Below are 23,742 nucleotides of genomic sequence, written 5' to 3'. Positions count from 1 at the left end.
TTTAAAGGACAATTTTTGTTTAAAAAAGTCTTGAGGATTTTAAAAGACTTTGCAAGATTTTGATGACTTTGATGATTTTAATGGATTTAATTCATAAGATTTTAAAGGATTTGAAATGATTTTATGGATTTCAAGAGATTTCAACAGATTTTATGAATTTTAAGAAATAATTGAAAAAAATATCATAACACACTCTCTTTCACAAAATCTCAATAAAGACTCTTTTATTTATTTTATTTTATTTTATACGGGAGAGCTAGAGCTAGAGCTATAGAGAGAGAGAGAGAGTGAAGGAATGAGAGAGAGAGAGAGAGGTTTTTTACGGGAGAGCTAGAGAGATGTTTTTTACGAGAGAGAGAGATAGAGAGGGAAGGGGGGGGGAGAGAGAGAGAGAGAGAGAGAGAGAGAGAGAGAGAGAGAGAGGAGAGGAAAAGAGAGAGTAAGAGAGAAGGGAGGAGAGAGAGGGAGAGATAGTAAAATCTTAAAAGAAAAAAACAATCCTAAGACTTTTTCATGCTAAAATTTCACTAAAAAATCCCACAAAATCCATCAAAATCTGATTTATTAAACAATCATTCGAAATTTGAATGATTTTGAATACCACTAGACTTTTTTTAAGTGATTAAGAGTCTTGATTGAATACCACAAGAATTTTTTTAAATGACAAAAATCTTGATTGAATAATACAAGACTTTTTCATGATAAAAAAGTCTTTTAAAATCCCTTAAAATCATATCCAATACACCCTCCTTAGATACTCGATTTATAAAAAAAGGGAACCGGTTGCATCCTGTGTTGAACCGGTTCTCTTTTCTTCTGTAGTATGCATATGTAAGCATCGTAGAGAGGAGCGGAGATCATTTCTGAGTAAGAGATACATTTTGGTATTCATACTGATTGATAGCAGAAGCAGAAAGAAAGAAGAAAGAGCGATTGAATTTTGAGAAAGATGGATTTGGAATCAGTTGGAGATTTAGCGATTCATGAAATTATGGAAAATCTTAAACCCGAAGACATTGCCAGAATTTCATGTGTCAGTAACAGGTTCAAATCTTTCACCTCCGATGACTCTCTTTGGTCCAAAATCTGCTTCCGTGAACTCTCTCTCACTCAACCCATTGATCATCTCGGAAACCCGACCCCTTCCTTCAAGGTCACTCTTCCCTCCTTTTTATCATTTTTTTTCTTCTTCTTCATTTCTAGTTATAATCTTTGATGTGTATGCTTTAGTTTAAATTATGCTGTTTTATTATAAGGAACAATCCTTTAGAAGTAATTGAGTTTGAATCGTAGCTGTAACTGTCTTTGGTCAAATTTTACTTACCTCTCAACCTTACTTTGGATTATTAGAGTCCTTTCCCTCGTAACTTTGGTGCCAATTTTGGTGGGCAAGCCCATACTGAACTTTGCTTGGCTTTAAATGGGTCCCGCAGTGGGCGGTGGGATTGGTCTGTTCTTGGACCTGACACTGAGTTTTCAATTTTTTTTTATTTTTTATGTTTTTATAATATAAACCAGATACATCAGTTATTTAATGAACTGAAATGAGAATTTTTGCATATATTTGACACCATAGGGAGTAGTCAATGAGGCACATACTTGGACATCACACGGACAATGACACAGGCACCTATAACAATTTGGGTAAACAACCATTTTGGTTCTGAATGTGTGATACACCCATGGATGTATCGAAATCACAAATACATCCTCAAGTGTCTATTTAGTTAGTCATTCTAGTCCTTAAATGTGTTTTTTGGACATTTTGGTCCTCAACTGTGTTTTTTTAGTCAATTTTGTTGCTAAAATTACAAAGAAAGAGACACTTGTGGATGGATTTGCATTTTGCAACTATGGTACATTCAGGGACTACAATAACAGCGTCTCACTCATTCAGGGACCAAAATGACTGTTTGCCCTAATAATTTTCAAAAGTATGAAAGTAATTGACATGTGGTCGGTGTCGTATGGGTGTCAGACTTCAGACACACCCCCACACCTTCAATCTGAAGTGTTGGTGTGGTAAGTAGATATCAGTACAGCTAGAAATTAAACTCATTGTGTTGTGCAGGAAGCTTATCAAACTTGGAGAGAAGCTTTTGTGATGTATCCTTGGTCTCTTGTTAAGCGTGTAAAAAGGTGTTGGGACAATATAAAAACCTGGCTCACCAATAACTTTCCAGAAGCTAAGGAAACTCTTTGTGAAGGTGCGTCAGAAGTTGAGATTCAAGAGTTGGAGGATGTCTTAAATGTCAAATTGCCTCTTCCTACAAGGATCCTTTACCGCTTTCATAATGGGCAAGAAATTGAAAAACATGACCATGATACCAGCACATCTGACATTTCTTTGGGAATTATTGGTGGTTACTCCTTCTATGATCATTTCGTGAATGTTTATTTATTACCTATAAGTCAGGTAATCCAAGAAACTCAGCAAATTTCGCACAACTTAGGATTTTTAAGAAGATCCAAGTATGTTCTTGTGGCTGCTTCGTCCACGTACCGTGAGAAGTTGTTCTTTCTCAACTGTACCAATGGTCAACTATATGTTGGGACCAGAAATCTTCTTACCAATAGAGACTTGATGCCATGTGTTCCTCAGAATCTGATTAGTTTGCATCATGAGATGGACAGCGAAAAGATTCAGGATGCCATGCTACTGTGGTTAGAAGAACATGGTCGCCGTTTACAACGTGGTTTTATCAAATTGCTCGAAGAAGGAAATGCCAAAAGCATTAGTCTTTTTCCAGAAGAATCCCCTGTTTGTTCAACTGCTGTAACCAATGGTGTGCAGGTAGGAGAGTATATATTGCCCCTTATGCTTGCACTGTTAGCTTTATTCATTCAGGCATGAAAAAGAATACTTACATGATAATGTTCGATGCAGTTTTCTTAGTACCCATGACATGCATGGGATATATATATATGTACAAAACTTGACATGTTATACTATATGCCTCCCGGGCGTTTTACCATTTATATCCTATCAAAGTTTCTGAGATCTGCTGCATTTGAGGAGAGAACAGTTGATTTTTTTCTCATTGGTGTTGCATGGGATGTTCCAACTCACTTGTCTATTCTGTTGATCACTGGATACTTTTTTGAGTATTTGTTTATTTCTTGTGATTAATTTTCATGTGAAAACTTATAAGTATTTCTTATTTCTTGAGATTCGCGCCTCTGCATTGCTTGTCCCTGAGGGTGTTGATCTTCAAGGTGACCGTGAGAAGTACTTATTTTCTTATTCAATCCGCATGTCCTTACAACCTCAAGGATGTGTGATCAATGGAATGTCCCACAGTTCTTGCCAGCTTTATTGGAGGCACTGGATCATCCGTGCTAATGATGCTGTAGTATCTGACGTCAATGGAGAAGCTGTTATAGGAATGGTATAAGCTCCTTTTTCTCCAATATCCTTTCTTTAAATGTATTTATTTTTTTAATTGTACTGTATTTAATAAACTTACATTCTTGCCTAATACATGCTTGACTGTTGGAGTACAATATGTATTTTAATTGCATCTGTTAAAATATATTAAATATCTATCTTTGATATTATGTTAGACTATCTTAGTTTATCTCCTTGGATTAGTTTGTAATACCTATAACTTCAACAGTATCGATTGTCTTGAAAAATCTGGGAAGATGTTAGCTATGTATGTTTCCGATGCTTGGGTAATAACTTAATTGCATATAGGCTTTTCTCTTGGATTTTACACATTTTGGGATCAAAGTTTAAATGAAAAGTTTGATCCAAGTGCATTCAGTGCTAGGCTTAGTTGAACTGGTGATTTATAGCTTGCAAGCAGACGAGTCTTCTTCAAGTTCAACCTCGCAAGCATCATAAACGCTATACTGTTTTGGTGGTTCTAGTTTCCATAAAGAGTGTCTATTGTATGTAGTTTTGGAAGTGCGTTTTAGAACTTTCATTAGAAAACAAAGAAAAATGTCTCTGCCTTTCCGAATGCAAGTATTTATAGTTGAATGAAGCGGCCAAACTACTTACTTTGATAAATGTCTTTGCAGTACCCACTTTTGCGTCCAGGTGACAAAGAATTTGTTTATCAGAGTTGCTCACCTCTGCCAACATCCTCAGGTTCCATTGAAGGTTCCTTTACCTTTGTACCTGGAAGGTATGCTTTTCTTTTATTATTATCGCTGTTGACATTCCCACGTGATTTCATTATCTTTGATTAGTTTGGCTATACAGAAGTCTATGTGTTGGGGTTTGAGGAATTTTCTATGACATACAGTTGAAACCCTTTTTATCTGATATACATGAATTGTTATTTTTTTAAGTGTTACTAAAGAAGTGTCTGTATGTGAGTGTTGAGCCATGGGTGGGATGAAGTTAAAGTTTGACTATAAGAAAATTCCAGATAGCTGTTGTTTAGCAGAGTTAAGATCCTCTCCATTTATGGCCTTCTCCATTTCTTCCATTTGGAGAGATAAAGACACACACAATTATAAAAAAAGTTAAAAAATAATTAATGTCGGTGAGATCCACTTAGTGGTAGGACCCACAATCTATTTTTTGTGTATCTCTTTCTAAATGACATACTCCATTTATTTTTATAAATAAAGAGGACTTCAGAATGGCCAAGTAAGTTGGATAGGGATGATGGATGGATATGAGAACATGAGATTGTCCGGTCTTTGAGGTAAGTACCTTAATGGTGTATTTTCCGAGTCAAATGAGGTTGTAGTCAATGTTGTTTTGACATCCGTATGGTGTCAACTGTCAAGTCAACTGCTGTGGTTAGTATTGCTTGTTTACCTTCTTCAATATATGATAAACAGGATTTAACTACTAGCTATTTTGGCAGTACTTTAGTATCATTAAATCCAGATTTTTTTTTCTCCTTTCGTTTATGAGTAAGGTAGTTTTCCGTTGAATGTCATTGATTCAATTTAAACTAATATTAACTTTTGGGATATGTCCGCTATTCAAACCTTAATCTTTCCAAGGATGGGATGGGGTGTGGATGCCTTGCAAGCATCAAAACTCATGCATTTAGCACTAAGTAAGTTCAAGTGCTATCGTCGATGACTCAATGAACTAATGTTTCTTTGTTTTTCTGTGTCTGATTTCAGATTGGTAGACCCAAGAGGGGATCCATTCCTAGTTCAAGTCGCACATTTCCCTCTTCAGCTGCCAGACTATATTTTCTGATTTGCTTCTTGACGGGATTCAGCTATCTGTAATGGTTGCAGCTTTGGGTTATATATAGTTCTGGTGCATCATGTTACTTTGTATGAGTTGCTTGGTTTGGTTGTTGTGAGTTTTAGTTGGCAGTGCACTATTTCCCTTTGTATTTATCTATATATATTTGGGTAGTAATATTGAAATTCTCGCAATCTTTGTATGAAATGCATTGCATATATACTTAAATAGTAGTTTTGTCGTTTAAATTATTCGAATCCAATCTACTGTTATTGTAAAACATATGTCATTGAATTCAGTGTACTTCACATAGGCTTTTGTTCTCAAAGAGGATATATTATTCAAGCATCAGAAAAGAAAGTAAACAGATCTATTACCACATTATCCGTGATTAACCACGCAAAATAGCATTTCAACAGGGCTGTCAATAGGTGTTTATTGGAGTGTGTTTGATATACGTAGCTCAAGCACAGCAGAATAATATAAGACAAACAATCCATTATTTTTATCAGTTATAAACTGTAGTCTGCGTAGAACTTTCTTTCAACATCATGCTGAGAGCAGAGGGATACATGAGAAACTATATTATGGTAAGGGTGCAGATGCTTCAGGAGGATTAAGGAAAGGAGTTTCAGATTTTAATAAAGGAGTATCTATTGCTTATTGAAAGTGTATATTTCAATGCTTTTTTCCAATACTACAATGGATACATTTCCAAGGAAAGAAGGAGAATATGTTGAAGCTCGCTGATGAACAATATTGGTAGCTTCTGTACTTGATGAGAGACAGAGAAATATGAACAGTGTCTGTGTGCTAATCTGAATTTGCTAGTAAAATACGAAGTTTTGCAAGTGTGGATATTTATTAGACATGTGGAGCTATATGAATAATATTACAGTTAGTTATAGGGTCTGTTTGTGAAACTAAAAAAAAGAGCTTTTAGCTTTTAGCTTATAAGCTCGTTTGATAAAAAAAGTTCTGTTTGGTAACACTTTTTCACCATGAGCTTATAGCTTATTTCACGAGCTTATAAGCTATTTTTCAGAAGCTATTCCAAGTAGCGTTTGAGCTTATAGCTTATAGCTTCTCACTTTTTCTTCCAATTTTACCCTTATTATTTCATTTAAATTGTATTTTTATCCATTATAATTTTTATAATAAGCTACGTAATAAAGACTACTATCCATTTATTTCAATTTTTGTATATATATCAGCTGGCCTTTTTTTTTTTTTTTTTTTGAAAAAATATATACCTTCGTTTTTTTTTTTACGAAACAAAATACTATTATTCTATTAGTGTTACTTTTTATTTTTATTTTTTTGAGGTAAATGTTATTTTCTTTATTCTCTGTTATTAGTATTACTCTATTAGTGCTACTTTTTTTTTTGTTTTTGAGGTAAATGTTATTTTCTTTATAAAGTAGAAACATTTAAATGATAATAAATATAAGATAAAAATTTTATTGAATAAAATTTAATTTAATTTATAATACATAGGATATATTAAATTAATAAATTTAAAGTATTTTTTTAAAGAAAAATTAGTTTACAAAATTACAAATACTTAAATACTTAAATTAATGATATAATTTTTATTATGAATTAAGAATACCCTTTATGTCATTTTACATTTATCAGCTAGTTGAACCGCTATTTTTACCAAACACTTCAGTTAGCTTATCAGCTATCCGCTATTTTTACCAAACAGAGCCATAATAGTGGAAGGCCATGAATTATTATTTTTTTAAATTATACAACTCAAAGTTTACTATTTCCATTGGAGTATTATATTTTTTTTTTTGAAGGAACCATTGGATTATTATATTGTTTGACGTGAATTTCAAACTTAATATAAAAGGTTTGGTTTTCTTAGGAGATCCAGAAGAGCATGTCAATTAGTGGGCAAAGAAACCTAAAATGCTTGCACATTCACCTTGATGTCTACGCCACTTGGTTCTCTTCTCTGTCGCCATTTGGAACCAACAAGGTAATTTCCCCAAAATTTAAAAATACAAAAAGACAAATACTATAAAAAATAATTTGCACAAAAAAACAAATAGTATAAATAATACCAAACATAAAACAAATTTTAATAAAACAAATATAATAAAACAAACTTAGGCTGTAACAAATAAAAAAACTTATGTGTGTTGCTTGTATTAAATAATGTGTGTTTAGTTCAACGGTGATAAATATTGATTTTGAATTTATAAAATTAATTTTAGTAAAAGTAAATTGAAGAAGTTATTTATATTTGAATATATTTATATAAAAATGATTTGAAGATGAGTGAAAAAAATCATGTGTGAAGTCAAAACTTACAATTCTTAGTTCTAAGTTAAAATCAAAATTAAATAAGTTCTTGATCCTTATTAATATTTTAAAGGGTTAATATGTCTTTACCCCCTGTAATTTGGGCGAGTTCCGGTTTTCCCCCCTGTAAAAAAAAAAGTTTAGATTCCAACCCTGTAAAATAAGATTCTTTGATTTTAGCCCCTGACCCATGTGACTGTGCATAATTGCTGACGTGGCGAGCTGAGTGGCATGCTGACTATGCATATCTGACTATGTGGCGTGCTGACTGTATAATTAATTTTTTTATTTATTTAAAAAATATATAAAAATTAAAAAAAATCAGGATTTTTTTTATTACGAAAAATATTTTCTGAAATATATATTTTTCGAAAATTCCAAAATTTATAATTTACGAAAAATATATATTTCAAAAAAAAAAATTCAAAATTATTTTTGAAAATTTGGAATATAAATTTTTTGAAGTTTAAAACAGATTTTTTTTCGAAAAATAAGTTTTTTAAATTTTCTCAACAAAAAAACAAATCTGGATACAAATTTATTTAAAAATTTAGGAAAATTTAGATTTTTATTACGATGTGTTACAGATTTGAGAATATTTTTTAATATTTAAAAATTGAGGATAAAAAAAATCTGGAAATTTTTTTAATATTTAAATTTATTCTTATCTATTTGTTACATGTGTTATTTGTATTGAAAATTGTGGGCATTTTTGAAAAGAAACAGCCAACCCAAAAGCTAAAACGGGTTGTTTTCTTTATATATATTTCCAAAAATATTATATAAAAAAAAAATTCATACACTTACTATATTTTGAAACTTTCGAAAAATTTTAAAAAAAAATCCGAATTAAATTAAAATTTTAAAAATATTCGAAAAAAATAATATAAGCTAATTTTTGAATGTTTTGGTAAAAAAATTAATATTTTTATTTTTTGAAAAAAATTCTAGTTTTTTTTTCGTTTTTTAAAAAAATTATTTTTTTTCTTGATTTTAAATTTTTGAAAATTAATTTTCAGTTTTTTTTATCTTTTTAAAAATAATTTATTAAACAATTACACACATGTCAGATTTAAAAAAAATTAAAATTAAAATAATTACACAGTGGCGTGCCACATCAGCGTCTGAATGGGGTCAGGGGTGTTTTGTGGAGAATCTTCATATTACAGGGGTGTTTTGTGGAGAATCTTTATATTATAGGGTTGGAATCTAAACTTTTTTTTTTACAGGGGGAAAAACCGGAACTCGTCCAAATTACAGGGGGGTAAAGACATATTAACCCTATTTTAAATTTTGTTTTTAGTCCCTCTAAAAATCTTTTAAACCTCCAAATATTTTTTCATCATGAATTTGCTTTATGTTTTTACCTTTTAAGTCCATTTATGTGTACCCTTCATATTTTTGAACGAATTTTTACATATATATTAAAAATATTATAACAATCTCCACAAAAAGAAAAAATCAACAAAATATGAATTAAATTTAAAAAATTTAGCACAAAAAAATTAAAAATTCATATTTAAATCGTTTTTTGTTAAAACAAAAATTCAAATTTTATGAGAAATTTCTATAAACATCCCTCAAGTTTTTCTAAACCATACATGATCAACCAAACAACAAATGAAATATCACATCGGTATTGTGATAGTTTAAAAACACAGAAACTATTATCTAAAATATCTAGTAATTGCCTGATATGAGTTTTTGTCAATTCACTTTAAAACAACAGAAATAGCATTTTGATATCAAAATTTTGATTAAAGAACACTTTTATTTTATTTTTATCTACATTCCTAAACGTGTAAAGATAAAAAAATACTAAAGATAAATATAACATGACGTCACATATATTTTAATGTTCAAATAACTTAACTCTTTTTTTTTTTCTTCGAAAAATAACTCAACTCTTAAAAGAATATGAATCCAACTCATATGCATTGGTGGTGTTGATGTTTGTTGATCACCTCATCATATCGATAAAAACATTTGTCTTTTCTCTTAACAAACTTTAAAGTCATAATGGGATTGATTGTGATGATGAATGTATAATTTTGTACACCAACAATGTAAGGATGTTACACTCAAACAACATATGTGTGAACATATTGCATAAAATAGATTTATATAGATATAAAGAGCCCTTATACATGGACCACCTTAGGTGACATACACCTTTTAACATCCATACACAATTGTGACATGTGATGTGATGTGAAATTATTAAAATACCTCAAACATATAAAGGTGTATATGAGAGATGTATAAAAAATGGTATCTACCTATCTTTTTCTGATATAAAGGAGATATATGATTTTAAAATGACTTTTTGTCTTCGAATTATACCCTTCACTTAAACTATTATAATTGCAAATTTATCTTATGTATAATATTGTTTAAATAATTAATTAAATAAATAAGACAAATATCATATTACCATTATAATATGATCAACTCGACTATAATATTATACAATTAAGCATAATAGAAAAGCCTAAATCATGTTCTCCCTCAATCTCAAATTATGTGTTTTTTGTAGTTTCACCTAGTTAGTAATAAGATAATGATTAGTATTGTTAATTTTAATGGTATAATATGTTTTATTACTAAAACACACTTATTAATTATGATTATTGTAATGTTTTTTTCTTACATAAAGAGAAATACTGTAAAAATAACAAGGCTAAATTTGACCTTTTGACAGACTTTCCCTTCAGAGTTGAAGGCAGTATTGAGGTTGATGCCCCGGGCCAAGCCCTCTTTGTAGGATTTTATTTTCCTTTTTTGTCATTCTAAAAAAAAAACTAATGAATGAATTTTGTTTTATTTCTCTAATAGTTGAAAATTAATTTTTCTAAATAAATACTTTGTTATTTGTGAAGTGTTACGTTTTACCAAAAACACAGCTTAGCATGACCCATACTTAATACGATTTAAAAATCTTTTAAAGTGAGTAAAAGGTAAAGTGAAAAAATCAATTATCGTGATTGTTAAAATATATCTACAATATCTATCTTCACTTTATTAATCAATGGTTGGTCACTTAGCCATTCTTCAATTGGAGGGTCTTAAATATTTAAGACCTGGTATCTATTAGGTATTTCATTGGGGAGAAACTTTTACGGGGTCCTAAAGACACGAAGTCTCACTTAATGCTCTCAATCTTAAGTTTGACACACACTTTTTAAATATTATAAAATTGAAATGTAATGCTATAAAGTTATTGATAATGGATTAGTCGATCCCATTTAAAAAATTGTGTGAGATGTTGGGTTGAAGAGATTGAATACTTATTAAATACTATTATTAATAAATTATAAATGAGTATATCCATTATAGACGCTCTTAGGGGTATGATGATATGACCCGAGATCGAGAGAAGACTTTATTATTTAGGGGGGTTATAGTTATACTTTTTAAATAAGGGAAATGTTAACTTGTGACCTTAGGGCACATGTTAAGGTATCAAAGATAGAAATTATGCGTTGAAAATTGTGTCAATTTATTTTTTACGCAATTAAAATTTAATGTTTCTTAATAAATATTTGCTCTTTATAGAAACCTTAACATGTGCCCTAAAGACACAAGTTAACATGACCCTTTAAATAAAGAGATATTTATTATTCTTTTTTTTTTTTTTTTTTTGAAAGAAATGTGTTTATAGCATTTCATTAATGATCAAAGATTCAATATAATTAGATATATCATAATAAATAATGGGACTGGTTAATAATAACGTAGATAATAATTGTCTTTTGCTTTTGAATAATAAAGAGGGCGTTCCTTGGTGATCCTGAAGCAAGCAAGCAAAGCAAAGCATATGATCCAAAATTTGAATCGCAAAACCCTAATTCCAGATCTCTCCATTCTCTTCCTGCAACACATCACACCTCAAAAATCTCCTTGGTGTCTTTTACGTATACAGACAGTACTGGTACGTCTACGTATTTCAATTCTATATGTATCCCTTCTTCGGCAGTATTGTATTATACACAATAATCTATTGTTTAATTTTAATTCTTGTTTAAAATAGTCCATGTATTTATGATGTTACTTAGGGACTAAAAGCAACAATTTTTGCATTTGCAGCTAAAATCAAAACATTACAATTGCTTGGACTAAAATCATAGTATAGTATGTATGTATAGGAAGTAATAGAGTTGCTCAAGATTTTGCTTTTCTGTAGAAAAATTAAATAGTTGTTATTGTTGATTTATTCCAGGCAAAAATTTGGGAGGAAAGGCAAGATTATGAACAGCATCTAACTAGGTAAAATTGAGAACCTTTATTTGAGTTCTGTTATATTTCTTTGCTCTTTACTTGTATTTAGACCTGTGAAATTAGCCAACCTTTCCATGTTGTAACTTGTAAATACATCTCTGAATCCATGTGCAACTTGACCTGTCATGTTACAGAAGTTACGAAACGGCCTCCAAGGCTCTGTTTGGATAAATAACTCAATTATGTGATTATAACGTATGAACCCAATTGGGTTGGCCTGGTGGTGTGGCTTGGGACCTTGGAGTGTGCTTCTCTCAAGGTCTCAGGTTTGATTCTCCCATTGCCAATTTCAGTGGGCTAGTTTGAATTTTTCAAAACAAAAAAAAAAGTGCTTATAGCATGTGTTTATCATATATTTCTGTAAGAAAAGATAAAATAAAGTCAATATGTTTTCATATAAGCTATAAGTTGTTTTTAGTTAATGCTGGAGAGCGAATAGAAATGTTATAAGCTGTTTTCATAAGCTCTCCTAAACAGTCTCACTAGTGCTTACTTATGTTGGAGAGCTAATAGACATGTTATAAGCTGTTTTCCTAAGCTCTCCTAAACAGTTTCACAAGTGCTTATTTTAGCATATAAGCTCAAATAAGCCAAACCAACCAGACCCAAATTTATTTTCTTGACATCTTTTGCTTTACCTCAACTTAGTTTGGGCCGACCCTTGAATGGATCATACTGCTTTACCTTTTGATTGTGTTCGAGTTAGCAATCTCATAAGCTTATATTGTGTATTACTACTTGAAAACAGTACATATGATGGCTGGCCCAAAGGATCAAAACAAATCTGAATGGATAGATAGAATAAGATCTGGAGGAGCCATTCCATTTCTTGATCCAGGTAAGTGTTCAAATGGCTGGGGTTCACCACCCGGAGATGCATTCATGGTTAGAGGTCCTGAGTATTTTACCACAAAGGTTAAGATTCCGGGAAGTGATTATCTGCTCAAGCCTCTTGGATTTGATTGGATAACAAGTTCAACGAAAATTGGTGAGATATTGAAGCATCCGAATAGCAGAGTTAGAAAGGTGATTGAGAATGAGTTTCCTGATGGTGATAGGCCTTTTGTGTGGGCATTTAATCTTCAACTTCCAACCAAAGATAATTATAGTGCAGTGGCATATTTTACAACAAAAGAGCCTATTGCTGAGGGGTCAGTAATGGACAGATTCTTGAAAGGCGATGATGCTTTTCGAACGTCAAGACTTAAGATGATTGCCAATATTGTTAATGGTCCTTGGATTGTGAGAAAAGCAGTCGGGGAGCAAGCAATATGCATAATTGGGCGTGCACTTGCATGTAAATACTGCGTGACAGAAAATTTCATGGAAGTAGATATTGATATTGGATCTTCTATGGTTGCATCTGCAATAGTTCATTTAGCATTTGGTTACGTGACAACTTTGACGGTTGACATGGCTTTTCTTATTGAGGGACAAACTGAATCAGAGCTTCCAGAAAAACTCCTGGGTGCATTCAGATTTTCTAACGTTGATCCTGCTTCTGCTAGACCGATAGAGCCGTCATCTGTTTCCGGCACTGTTAGTTTACAAAAATCTTTTCCAACAAGATTGTGGAATTCAATTGGGCAAATTCTGGGTTCTCAAGAAGATGGCTCTACTTCTAACTCACAAAATTCTAATAAACTTGTATAGATATTTTGGGTCAAGTCCAAACGTACATATGCAGTTTTTCCACCTCAAATTCAAGCAAGAGCCATATTTCCAAATCTAAGTTTGAATCCATTTCAACTATGTGTGATGTGAAGGTAAAAATTTAGTTTGGAAATGTTCCTTGCTGAAAACCAACCAAGATCTATATTCAGCTTTTGGTGTGCAAACGTAAATTGAAGGGTTTCTGATGGCGATCCAAACACACACGAGAGAGGAAACCTATTCGATATTTGTTTCACTCAATAGCTTGCTTGTATTTTAGTAAATTTATTATGATATTTAGTTGTAGGCTTGTAAACACAAACAATTACTGGCATTCTGTTTTTTATATGATGGGATTCTTTCTTACTTCCTTATCTTGATTACACCATTTTATCACATCAAAAGAGCTTGAGCAAATGTGTGTTAAGCCTCAAATGTATATTCAGAGTTACTTGTCTTCTGACTATATGTTTTAATCTCTTTGTACTTTCTTTGATGTGTTGTCGACAGATTTACTAGAGGAACTGAGGAAAGTGGTTATTCTTTCAAACAATTTTTAATGGTAGAGTTCAGAGCATCCGTTACTAGCCTTAATCTTATCTGTTGTTTTCTAGTTTTGAATAACAGGAGGAATATGAAAGAATAGAACGTAACAGAGAGAATATGGCTGCAAAACTATTTTTATTTTAATAAGAAACTGATGTTATATTACAAATCAAAAGAAATAACTGAATGAATAAAATGCTCCTTAATTATAGCACCACTACTTACTAAGTGAAACTAACTTGTCCACTAAAACAAAATAATAGATATTTTGCTTTGACTTATTCAAACTTAAAACAAATAGAAAATATATTAGCAGCATCCAAAGACACGTTTTCAATACTCCTCCTTGCCGTGGAGGTTGCAAACTCCTAGCTTCTTCTTTAAAAATTCAAACCTGCTGAGTGGAAAAGACTTGGTAAACATATCAGCAGCTTGATCTTCTGTTTTACAATAAACCAAATTCACATCACCATTTTCTTGCACTTCTCTTAAGTAAAATAGCTTGACATTAAAGTGCTTGGTCTTCCCATGAAATACTGGATTATATGATATGGAAATAGCTGCTTGATTATCAACAAAAATCGGTGTACTTTGCTCTTGCTTCAGGCCCAAATTTGCTAAGATATTCCTCAACCAAATAGCTTGATTTACAGCTGCTGTTGCAGCTACAAACTCAGCTTCTGCTGTTGACTGGGCTACAACCTCTTGTTTCTTTGAACACCGAGAGAAAACACTTGAACCTACGTTGAAACAATACCCTAAAGTACTCTTCATATCATCCAAGCTACCTGCCCAATCACTGTCAGAGTAGCCAAATAATTTGAATTCTTTGACCTTGCAGTACTTTACTCCATAATGGACAGTTCCTTTGATTTACCTTACAACTCTTTTTGCTGCCTTTAAGTGCAATTCACTAGGACAATGCATGAATCTTGACAACAAGCTAACTGAGAATAAGATGTCAGGCCTTGTAGAAGTAAGATACATTAGACACCCAATCAAGCTTCTAAAATGAGCTTCATCAACTTTATCAGCCCCATCATCCTTGATGAACTTCTCCTTTTGATGCATAGGAGTGTTCATTGTTCTGCATTCATCAAGCTGAAATTTTTTCAAAATCTCCTTTGCATATTTTTTCTGACAAATAAAAATCTCATTCTTCTTTTGAGTGATTTCCATGCCCAAAAAATAAGTCATAAGACCAAGATCAGTCATCTCAAAGACATCTTTCATTTCTTGCTTGAATTCTTCAACTAGTGCTAGGTTGCTTCCTGTCACTAAAAGATCATCAACATACAAAGAAATGATTAAAATATCAGCACCAACATGCTTGACATAAAGTGTAGCTTCAGAGAGGCTCTTTTGGAAGCCCAAATGCAGCAAATGATCATTAATTCTATTGTACCACACTCTTGGTGTTTGCTTTAAGCCGTAGAGAGCCTTTTTTTAGCAAGTAGACTTTTTCTTCTTGACCTTTGATCACAGAACCATATGGTTGCTCAACATATATCTCCTCTTGCAAAAAACCGTTAAGGAAAGCCGACTTAACGTCCATATGAAACACTTGCCACCCTTTTTGTGCAACAACGTCAAGTAGTAGCCTGATTGTGTCATGTCTTGCTACAGGAGCAAAAGTATCAGAATAATCAATTCCAAATATCTGAGAATAACCCTTCACAACAAGCCTTGCTTTGTGCTTGTTTATAGAACCATCGGGGTTGAATTTTGTTCTTAAAACCCATTTCACTCCGATGACCTTTCTATCATGAGGTCTTGGAACCAACTCCCATGTTTGGTTTTTCTCGATCATGGAGAGCTCATCTTTCATCGCAACTAACCATTTTGCCTCCATAACAGCTTCTTCAAAACTAGCTGGTTCAAATACAGCTATGTTACACACTGCTACATTGCTTCTTTGATAGATGTCAGAGACTAATCTTGTGCCTTGAATTGGTGGATCATCTACTGTTTCTTCAAGGTCCAATACAACATTATGATTCTTATTTGGACCACTCCAGCACCACTTTTCATCTTCCATGAAGTGCACATCTCTACTTACCAAAAATTTTCCACTTTGAGGTTGAAAAATTTTATAAGCTTTAGAGACTGTGCTGTAGCCAATAAATATTCCAGATTCAGCCCTTTTGTCAAGCTTGTCACGCTTAACCTGAGGTACATGTGAGTAACATAAGCAACCAAACACTTTAAAAAAATCCAGAGAAGGTTTAAAACCAAACCAGGCCTCAAATGGAGTTTGATTTTGCAAAGCTCGTGTAGGGAGTCTATTTTGTAAGAAAACAGCAGTACTTGCGGCTTCAGCCCATAATTTATTTGGCAATTCCTTTTGATGAAGCATACACCTAGCCATCTCCATGATTGATCTATTTTTCCTTTCACTCATTGCATTTTGTTGAGGAGTGTAAGGAGCAGTCAACTGATGTTCGATCCCTGCTTCATCACAAAATTGTTGAAACTGATTTGACAAATACTCTTTTCCATTATCTGACCTCAGAATTTGAATACGGCAATTGCTTTGATTTTCAACATGAGCTTTGAATTTCCAAAACACTGCAGCTACTTCTGATTTGTATTTAAGAAAATAAATCCAGCACATTCTGGTTAAGTCGTCAATAAAAGCAATATAATAAAGACTTCCATTTAGTGATGGAGTTCTTTGTGGTCCACAAAGATCAGTGTGAATAAGTTGGAGCTTCTGGCTCGCCTTCCAGGTACTTGTAGGAAATGGCTTCCGTTTGCTTCCCGAATTGGCAAGCTTCACATTCAACTAACTTTTCTGTTAAAGATGGAACTCCACGAACTAATTGATTTTTCAACATGTATTCCATTCCCAAATGATGGAAATGTCCTAGCCGTTTGTGCCAAAGATCAGTTGTGCTAATTGTGACTGGAAGAGCAGATTGCTCCTCCTTCATTGGATCAAATGAAAAACTCTTGCTCTTCATTTTTACTTTGCACATTTCTTGGCATGTTGGATCCTTAACTATACAATTCTTATCTTCAAAAATAACTTTGAACCCTTTTTCAAGTAGTTGTCCAACACTAAGCAAGTTTTGATTAATTTCAGGCACATATAGAACATCAGTGAGATTTTTCGTACTTGAGTAGCTTGTTATAGCGACTGTTCCCTTGCCTTTAACTGGAATATGTACACCATTTCCAATTCTGACCCATTTGATTTCGGTGTCCTCCAGATTCTTGAATAAAGCTTTATCGTGGTCATGTGATTAGTGTATCCACTATCAATCAGCCAAGATTCACATGAATTGCTGCTGGAAAAACATGTTGCAACAAAGAGATAGTCTTCCTCCTCTTGTTGTACATTTTCTGCTTCAACTGCAACTTGTTGGATTTTTGCTTTACAAATCACATCTTCATGACCCATTTCATTGCACTTGCTGCACTTTGCATCTGGCCTTCTCCAACATTTAAATGGTGGGTGACCCATTTTTCCGCAGTGTTCACAAGGTGGGAAACTTTTCTTCTTATCATTTCCTTTGTTGTATTCACTACTTGCTGGATGACTCTTCAAAGAGTGTTGGCTCTTGGCTGGTAAAGCACCTTCAACCATACGATCTTGCCTCATAAGCCTTCGTTGTTCTTGGGCTTGCAAGGCATGTACGACTTCTGCCAAAGTGATCTTACTAAGATCATTTGTGTTCTCTAAACAGGCTAGAGATGCCTCATATCTTTCAGGCACTGTAACCAAAAAAATTTCTACAATTCTGGAATCAGCAAATCCAGTGCCAAGTAATCTAACCTTGTTTGCAATAGACAACAATTTGTCTGAGTATTCTTTGATTGTCTCAGACTCTTTCATTTTCTGCAACTCAAACTCTCTCATCAGATTCAGCACTTGCATGCTTCAAATTCTCTCATCACCTGCAAATTCTTCCTTCAAATAGTCCCATATTGCTTTTGGTGTTTTGAGGGTCATGATTCTAGTGAAAACTGTTTCTGAAACACCAGCAAAGAGACATGATTTTGCTTTCGCCTTCTTAGTTTTTCTCTCCTTGTGATATTTCAACTGAGTCATAGTTGGATTATTCGGCAGTGGAGGAACTTCATAATCTTCTTCTATGGCTTCCCAAACATCCAAAGCTTCTAGGTAAGCCTCCATTTTTACTGCCCAAAGTTCATAGTTGTTCCCATCAAAGAGAGGAGGGGCAACTTTTGAAAAATTTGACTCATCATCCATTTCACAAGTCCCTCAAGAAGAGAGCTCTGGATACCAATTGTTGTTTTCTAGTTTTGAATAACAGGAGGAATATGAAAGAATAGAACGTAGCAGAGAGAATATGGCTGCAAAACTATTTTTATTTTAATAAGAAACTGATGTTATATTACAAATCAAAAGAAATAACTGAATGAATAAAATGGTTCTTAATTATAGCACCACTACTTACTAAGTGAAACTAACTTGTCCACTAAAACAAAATAATAGATCTTTTGCTTTGACTTATTCAAATTTAAAACAAATAGAAAATATATTAGCAGCATCCAAAGACACATTTTCAATATTATCTAATGATGTATTCTAATATGGCTACAGAAAATTAAACTGGACTCAAAAAAGTTTTTTTTTTTTTATAGCTGGTTATTGACATTGTATATCTCTATTAATTTTAAGTTCATGAAAAATGAAATAAACACAATTTTAATATGCTAAGATCATACATACTTTTAACATGAAAATGTTGATTCCATGACAATAGTTTGAGTTTATAAGAATCATGGGTAACCCTGCAAAGCCTTTCTTGTTGGATCTAAATTTGGTCTATGATTGAACACTACGGTGTAATTTGATCCATGTAACCGACCCCACTTAATGAGATAAGACTTGGTTGTTGTTGTTGAAACTATTAAGTTTTTTGGGAGTTGGAGATGGAAAAGGGGAATAGATAGTCGGTTCTATGATAAATTTAACAAAGAAACTCTGAATTCAAACTCAAGCCATGTAAACAAGATTCAACCATTTGTGCATGCAAGCTCATTGACACTATATCCTCTGCTTCACACAACTCATTATTAAGCATCTTTTTTAGAAAATGAAAAAAAGTAAAAAGTGAACTCATTTCGTAAATTAAGTTAGCTTTTATATCTCGATTTTATTTCAAATTCTTTACAAGTCTCTCATTTACCTACTGCACAAAAACATACTTGTATATAAAAACAAATTTTCAAAGCAAAAAACTTGTTTAATTGAGAAACTTTCATGAGCTAAAATTTAACAACACAAGGGCTTTGATGTTTACGCAAACTTAACTCGTAAACTTGTAAGAGTCACGTGTTTACCTAATACTACCATTAAAACAGTAATAATTTAACATTTCATCTCCTTAATAAAGCATAAAAGATTTTAAATGGATAAATACTTTTTTAGAATACATTTCAAAATCGGTATCTATTACAACACATAAATAACTAAATCAATCCTTAAAAAAAGAATTAACTAAATCAAATATCAAAAATATTGATTAGTATTTCACATTTTAGGCCAAAACAATTTAAAATTGTAAACTTTAAACTCGCTTGTAAAATCGTGAGTTTACCAAATTTCTTCAGAGTTTGCTTGAGCACGTAAGGGTTTAATTACGTGCCAGTTAACTAATTTGTGACCTAGAAACGTAAACTCACATTTTATAGTTAGTTAGAGTTTAACAACTTTGAACACAGTAGTTAAATTTTGAAAGCAAACTTTCATTTACAAAAATAAAATAAAAATCACTGTCCCTATATGCAAGACTGGTTGTCACTTGTCAGGTTAGATCATCATAGAAGCTGGATACTTTGATGACTAAGCATAGATTATCAAATTTGTTTGTTCAACATTTAGGAGACGTTCAGGTTGATCAATATGTTCCCCCCAAAAACCAGTTTTGTTTATCAAATTATCAGTATCAATTTGGTCTCACAACACCAGTTTTGTTTGTCAATAGTATGTTTCTAGACATCAATCTGGTCTTAAATTAAGGTTTATTTTACATTATGAAAAACCAAATCAATGTATAGAATCTTTGGAAGACCAACTTATCATTCCAGCTATGTTTGAAGTTCCAATTTGAGTATTTGAACAGTGAATAAGCATCACTTGATTCCTTAAAAAACATCATTTGATGACAGCAAAAACAACATCAACAATAAACTTTGAAAGAAAACAGAAATGCAATATCAGGTTTATCAGCATTTTATACAAAACTAGTAAGTTTCCTAAAAAACGACTGGTTGAATAGTTTACAAGCAGTAGAAATCATGGAAAAACCAAACCAAGATCATTCAGTGATCAAATGCAATAATAAGTTTATCAGCATTATAAACCAGTCTAGTAAGCTCTGTAAAATACAACTGGTTGAATAGTTTACAAGCTGTGGAAATCATCGAAAAGCCAACCCAGATCACTCGGTGATCACACTCAGTAACTTGATAGACTAATCCAGACTGTTGAACTGAATCAACTTCAATTTCATCAATTTAGTGATTTAGTTACTAATTTCCATTTATACATCAACCAACTAGGAAATGGTAATAACATATCTTAAACATAATCTTATCATCCATGAACATAGCAAATCTGATTCTATCACACGTATCGAAAAAGGAACAAAAAGTAGACATTTGCAATGAGCAGTGTCACTTCGTCAAATTGGCATATATCATCTGAAACATTCATTACCACATAGCTAAAGATGCAAATTCTAAACACAAATATTAATGAACCTATGAACAATTTCTATATAAGAAAAATTGGAGTCATATTGCTGTCAATATTGGTTTGTGTCGACCAAGGTTACATAACAATGATATATCAATTCAACATTAGACAATGTCAACATTTCCATCTGGCAATGCACTCATCTGCAGGGTTCTACCATTGCCAGATCCCAAAAATCGCACAGACGGTAATGAAGGATCGGTAACAGATTCAATCTCAATGAAGCTTATGTCAAGTGCACTAGATTTCTTCAAACTCAAAACAAAGACAAGAACAATCCAACCCAATAAGGTAAGTGCCCAGTAATTAGTCATCCCATGAATCAAACCCCAAGCTATAGCATATCCAACAACAATCCCAGATAAATGGCCAATAAAACTCGCCTGAGGAACAATAATCGAAGTGAAAATAAGTGATTCAAACGGAGCAAAACTAATAGGAAGCGAAAGAAATCCAAAGAGCTCCAACTTTGAAGAAGGTTGCTTCACAGAAAGAATCGTCATCCACCCGAAAACAACACACGAATAACCAACAGCCGTAACTCGACGAAAATACTCAACCTTGAATCTCTGAATCAACAAGTGATACATTGCCAAAACCAAAACCCCCGATACAACCACCAACACAAGTGTATACTGCAAATAATACTCGACACCGAGGCCAACATGATCCAATTGCTCTACAGCCCCAAGACTCCAAAGTGCACTCATGTTAAAAACAAGATGAATTATACTTATATGAGAAAATGCAGAAGTGATTATTCTCCAATATTGTCCTTCCATTGCAGTCTCATAACTCAAACCAACATGTGAATAACCAATATTTTTCTTCTGTATATAAAACCAAATTGCACTGCAAATTGCTATAATAACACTTGTTGCTGGTTTTTCCAAGATCTCATAAATCAAAGGCTTACCCATTTTCTCAAAATCACTTCTAAATCCTAATTTCCCAAAATCAATTCTAATTTCTACACTTGTGCAGCAATTCCAAAAATCAAAACTTTAGCAAAAAGGGTCGTTAAATTTTCAATCAAACAAGACAATAAGAATCTATACAATCCAATACTCTCAATTTCAAATTCAAGGGTTTTTCTGGAAACTCATAAATTACTGAGACCCATGAAACGAAAATTTGTGCAGCATTCACCAACCATAGAAACAAAAAGTTGTTTGCGAAAAGAAAATGGATTGCGCGAAAAAATACCAGAAAGGTTGAATCTTTGTCTTCAGAGAACGAAGGGGAAGTTGATGAAGAAGAGTGAAAAAGCTGAATTGGATAAGGGGAAAATGAGGGTTTTTGTTGTGTGAAACGGATTGAGAAGAGAAGATGAGTCCTCACCGTGATTGATTCAGCTACTAGACGGTTCTTTATTGTTTGTTCTTTGATGGCCTACACTTTGTGAAGCAACATGTGTATACTTTTTTTTTTTTGGTATTACCAATCATAATCAATTTTCATCTATGTCTTTATCATAATTTATTAAATTAATAGGGTAAATTCTAAAGCTAGACCAGGGTTTCAAGATTTTATGAGACACTAATCTTATTTAAGACTTCCAATCTTAAGTGATATCTGCACTTTTTTAATATTAAAAAAATTGAAATGTAATGATATAAAATTATTGAAATTAAAAAACTATTTTTTTTTTAATTAAAAAATAATTTTTTATTTTTTAATAATTAAAAAAAGGCTAAAATATGGTTTTGGTCCCTGCAAATATGTCTCGTTTTGGTTTTAGTCCCTGTAAAAAAAATTTGTTGTTTTTGGTCCCTGCAAATATGCCTCATTTTGGTTTTGGTCCCTGACTCCACTTTTGTGATGATTTGCACACGTGGCACATGATGACTGAACCCATTTATTAGAGAAATAGTCCCTGCAAAATCTTTTGATTTTGAAAAAGGTCCCTGCAAAATATTTTGTTTTTGAAAATAGTCCCTGCAAAATATTTTGTTTTTGAAAATAGTCCCTGATTTTCAAAAACAAAATATTTTGCAGGGACCAAAAACAACAAATTTTTTTTACAGGGACTAAAACCAAAACGAGACATATTTGCAGGGACCAAAACCATATTTTAGCCTTAAAAAAAAGACACACGTGACAAAAATTGATCTGGAGCCAAAACTACAAAATGGGCAATACTTAGGGGACGGTTTTGTATTTTATTTTGTTAGGAGGCAAAAATCGCAACTTCTGAAACATAGGGGGCCAAAACTACTATTAGTATTCAAAAATGGGTGTCTCCATTGTAGATGATAAGGGCTCATTTGGTAATGACAGGCGAGGTCTTGGGTTCAGTTTCCGCTCTTAGTACGAATATTTCTTTGATGAACTACTACATTTGTTGAACTTCGGGAGTTTCTCTTAGTTTTGGCGAGTCTGAAAATTTAACTTACTTAAAGTTTTGTATTACAACAATAACACTATCGAATGGTGGCAATGGTATACTTTTCATCATTGTTTATTAGATGATGACAATATCGACTAACCTTTCCTCGTTTCATTACACCTTATCGTTAATCTGTTTAAAAAAGGGTGAGGTGAGCGGGTCGATTTTAGATATTCATAAAAACTATGTAAAAAGTGTAAAGAAAACAAAAAGCTTAAGGTTGTAGTTGGTAACATAAATAAGCTAGTTTATTGAACTAATTTATAAGTTTGTTTTGATAGGACTAGACATGTCTAGTTAAAAGCTTTCCGCATTAGCTTATAATATTTTTTTGGGGCTAATTATGTTTTAGGATCCTATAAATAGGCGCGTTTCCAACATTAGTCCCTACTTAAATTTTATTAAATTTTTGGTCCCAACGTTTTTTTCCGTTAGCAAAATAGGTCCTCGCTGTTAATTGTTGATGATTGAGCAAACAGTGAAGCATACATGGATGCCACATCTGACTTCTTTTTTTCAGTTAAATATGTTTTTAGTCCCTGTAAAATTGAGGCATTTTAAGTTTAGTCCTTACTTAATTTTAATAGTTGTTTTAGTCCTTAAAAAAATACTATGCACTCAGTACTAGTCCCTACTCAATTCAAATTTGTTCAATTTATGCTTAAACTC

The 23,742-nt window shown here is 32.6% G+C and overlaps 3 protein-coding genes across 3 annotated transcripts; 2 read left to right on the top strand and 1 right to left on the bottom strand.

Annotated features, from left to right (window-relative positions):
- Window positions 1-799: 799 nt before the first annotated feature.
- On the top strand, window positions 800-5,499 carry LOC11414458 (F-box protein SKIP16). Its single transcript, XM_003606775.4, has 5 exons — window positions 800-1,153; window positions 2,072-2,794; window positions 3,171-3,389; window positions 4,027-4,133; window positions 5,095-5,499. The coding sequence occupies exons 1-5, from the start codon at window positions 950-952 to the stop codon at window positions 5,171-5,173; spliced, it is 1,332 nt and encodes a 443-aa protein (XP_003606823.1). The 5' UTR covers window positions 800-949; the 3' UTR covers window positions 5,174-5,499.
- A 5,718-nt stretch (window positions 5,500-11,217) lies between these two features.
- LOC25492675 (protein ENHANCED DISEASE RESISTANCE 2-like) lies at window positions 11,218-13,774 on the top strand. The gene is made up of 3 exons (XM_013600859.3): window positions 11,218-11,408; window positions 11,697-11,743; window positions 12,504-13,774. Exon 3 carries the CDS (start codon window positions 12,509-12,511, stop codon window positions 13,406-13,408), a length of 900 nt encoding a protein of 299 aa, XP_013456313.1. The 5' UTR covers window positions 11,218-11,408; window positions 11,697-11,743; window positions 12,504-12,508; the 3' UTR covers window positions 13,409-13,774.
- A 6,790-nt stretch (window positions 13,775-20,564) lies between these two features.
- On the bottom strand, window positions 20,565-22,128 carry LOC25492674 (RHOMBOID-like protein 13). The gene has a single exon (XM_013600858.3). The coding sequence runs from the start codon at window positions 21,602-21,604 to the stop codon at window positions 20,789-20,791; it is 816 nt and encodes a 271-aa protein (XP_013456312.1). The 5' UTR covers window positions 21,605-22,128; the 3' UTR covers window positions 20,565-20,788.
- Window positions 22,129-23,742: the final 1,614 nt, after the last annotated feature.

This window comes from Medicago truncatula, chromosome 4 (genome assembly GCF_003473485.1).
Source record: "Medicago truncatula cultivar Jemalong A17 chromosome 4, MtrunA17r5.0-ANR, whole genome shotgun sequence".
Classification (NCBI taxonomy): domain Eukaryota; kingdom Viridiplantae; phylum Streptophyta; class Magnoliopsida; order Fabales; family Fabaceae; genus Medicago; species Medicago truncatula.
Note: the sequence above shows the minus strand (reverse complement) of the source record. Positions and strands in the feature narration are given on the sequence as shown.

Excerpts from the sequence above, each read along its gene's own strand:
- LOC11414458 (XM_003606775.4), top strand. The coding sequence starts at position 950 with ATGGATTTGGAATCAGTTGGAGATTTAGCGATTCATGAAATTATGGAA. Across the intron at positions 1,154-2,071 it reads ACCCGACCCCTTCCTTCAAG|GAAGCTTATCAAACTTGGAG; the intron begins GTCACTCTTCCC and ends TGTGTTGTGCAG. Across the intron at positions 4,134-5,094 it reads TTTACCTTTGTACCTGGAAG|ATTGGTAGACCCAAGAGGGG; the intron begins GTATGCTTTTCT and ends GTCTGATTTCAG.
- LOC25492675 (XM_013600859.3), top strand. The coding sequence starts at position 12,509 with ATGATGGCTGGCCCAAAGGATCAAAACAAATCTGAATGGATAGATAGA.
- LOC25492674 (XM_013600858.3), bottom strand. The coding sequence starts at position 21,604 with ATGGGTAAGCCTTTGATTTATGAGATCTTGGAAAAACCAGCAACAAGT.